Source organism: Diuraphis noxia, unplaced genomic scaffold (genome assembly GCF_037042655.1).
Source record: "Diuraphis noxia isolate RWA-SAM2 unplaced genomic scaffold, SU_Dnox_SAM2 contig0003, whole genome shotgun sequence".
Lineage (NCBI taxonomy): Eukaryota > Metazoa > Arthropoda > Insecta > Hemiptera > Aphididae > Diuraphis > Diuraphis noxia.
In genome coordinates this window covers 40,521,184-40,524,073 of record NW_028301713.1, presented here as the reverse complement: position 1 = coordinate 40,524,073, position 2,890 = coordinate 40,521,184, and the positions used below count along the sequence as shown (strand labels likewise).

General features: G+C 31.9%; 1 protein-coding gene across 1 annotated transcript; it reads left to right on the top strand.

Moving 5' to 3' along the window:
- The first annotated feature begins 1,276 nt into the window (after nucleotides 1-1,276).
- Nucleotides 1,277-2,044, top strand: LOC149057352 (uncharacterized). The gene has a single exon (XM_089223387.1). It carries the CDS (start codon nucleotides 1,277-1,279, stop codon nucleotides 2,042-2,044), a length of 768 nt encoding a protein of 255 aa, XP_089079513.1.
- Nucleotides 2,045-2,890: the final 846 nt, after the last annotated feature.

Sequence of the window (2,890 nt, the reverse complement as noted above, 5' to 3'; positions counted from 1 at the left end):
GGATTACTCCTCTTGATGTTTCTTCGGTTCTTCTGTCTTCGTTGGGGTTGAGTTGAAGTTTGAAGAATGAAAGAAAAAATGTATCTGTTCCGATGAATCTTACTAGTCTAAGTACTACTATCCGTACCGACTAGTAAACTCATCTACTGCCGTGCTGCGTGTTGTGTTTTCTTTCGTAATTGATTTGATGATATCACCGTAGTTTTTAGGGTTACGACCCTGGGGAAAGTACTGTTGCCTTCGTCTCGATTTCCCCTATTCGTTGATGTGCTTTTTATGACTGCCAGATGACCGGAAGTACTTATAACACCTCTCAAAGTCCAAAAAGCGGTGTTGTGCTTACGATCTGCCCTGTGATTGGCCGTGTTCGTTCTCTACTGTGATTGGCTGTTGGACATACGAGTTGTTGGCTCTGACCAGAGCCTTTTTATGATATTGTTCCGTTTTACGTTCTGTTACAACTTGTGCCTATAAAATGTACATATATAAAAGTTCACGAAACATATAACACTACGCAAAAGACTTTTAATAAAACAATAATAATAATCTCATTAAAATTCCAATTTCAAAACTCCAAATTGGTACCTATTGTTACGTTCTATAGAAATACACAAATAGCGAATAAAACAATTCGAAATTACTAAGATTAACATAATAGTTGATATCAATGATTTATATTTATATTTTTTTTTTTACCGAGCTTTGTTACTGTTTTTAAAATTCAAAATGTTATTGGTATAATGGTATATAGTATAAAATATACACACATGAAACGGTGAATTAAAATATATGTATGTTCATTGCATATAATATCTGTCACGAAGAAAAATCTATACATTTTTTATTAATATTTTTTCTACAAGGATTACATAATTATTCAAAAATAAGAATACAGGACACTCTATAAAATGTCCGACAAAGGATTTTATATTAAAAAGTAAAATAAAAGCATTAGAAGATGTAAAAATCTGCAACTTATGTAATAGACAATAATATTTAAACTAAAATCCTATTTAATTATATTATTTTATGGTAGTGTATTGTATACTAATCCAACACTTGCCTATAGCACTAAATAAATCAATCAATTTTATGTATATACAATACCTAGCTATATTCATCGACCGTCTGGTAAAAATAATTAAACAAATCAATTCCCTAAAAACTCTACCTGTCCCCACATTTTCAAGAATGCATTCATAGACTTTTGCTTACGCGCCCACCCACAAACTCATATATATATACAGATGCCTCCATCACCGAAGGGCGAGTCGGGATGGCTATCATATGCGATAAAACCACAATACAATGGAAACTCTCAGACAAATGCTCTATTTATACAGCAGAAACCCTGGCGATTCTTAAAGCTATCGAGTTTACCATATCTGACATAAACGACAACAATATTACAATATTTAGTGACTCCCTCTCAGCTCTTACCAGCCTCCAAAATCTGTATTCCCCTTCTGATATCGTTAGAAAAATTCAAAACACCCACTACATAGCAAAACAACAGGACAAAAACATCACATACTCTTGGATCCCTGGCCACTGTAACATAGACGGCAACGAACTTGCAGACACAGCCGCCAAACTCGCTCACCCATCCCCAAATTCTATCACCCTACCCATTTTCTCTCTTAACGACATAGAGAGGGTCATCGAAAATGATACATTACTTCAGCGTCAAAAGGAATGGAATGAAATGTCAACCAAACTTAACGAAATCAAGAGATCCGCCTTACCGTATCCTTCTCCAGATAACATCTCAAGAAAACACAAGACCTCTATAAACCGTCTCAGAATTGGCCACACCCACTTTACACACTCCCACTTAATGAAGAAGGAAGACCCCCCAGTTTGCACATGTTGCGGAACACTCCTTACTGTGAAAAACATCTTAACCGAATGCAGAATATACGACAAAGAAAGAAGACTATATCAAATATCCAACCACCTTGCTGAAGCACTCAACCCGGACCACAACAATATACACAAGATGATACAATTTCTCAAACAAACGAATCTTATAAACAAACTGTAAATTGTAAATAATACTAATCACTTAACTCCTAATTATTACTACTTTGTCTTGTTTTAAATACTAAATTACTTTGTATATCTTTTTAAATATTAATGTAATATGTAAATATACTAATAGATAATGTACTATTACATCCAATGGCCATAGACGCCGCGGATAGTTGTTTAATAAAAAAAAAAAATTAAACAAAGATTTTTCCTTTTCATAGTAGGCCACAACTGAATTATATTCATTATAATATAATGGGCATCAAGAATGTTTTTGCTAGATAACTCGGTTTCCATGTAATTTTGAGTTGAAATATGGGATAAAAATCGTTATGAATAATAGTATAATAATATGTACCGTGGGAATAATATAACAATATTCATCGTACTAAAAGTAATTATTTTAATAATATGTAAATAGAATATGAATATAAACGTTCTATTTTCTATTTTATTGTAGATATATTATATTAGAAATATTTCATGAATATTTTAAGTGATTAATATTATCTTAGGTATGTACATACCTAGTTTATTTTTATTTTTTAATATTACATTATTTAATTATTATAAATTTCATTTTTTTAGTTGTTTTTTTGAATAATGGTTAATTTTAACATAAAATTCCCGACAAACACGCAGAATATCTCTGTACAGTTTAATAATTTAATTTTTCGCAACACTCACCATACATATATAAAAAGCACAATCAAATTAGAAAGAACTGAAGAAAAAAATCGTATCCGACCTAATAACTTATTCAGATTTTCTTTCATATATATGCATTCGTCCTCTTTTCTAATAACAGTAAAAGCCGGGCCGTTTCCATACGAGTACAATGCGTGGTGCATGCATAATA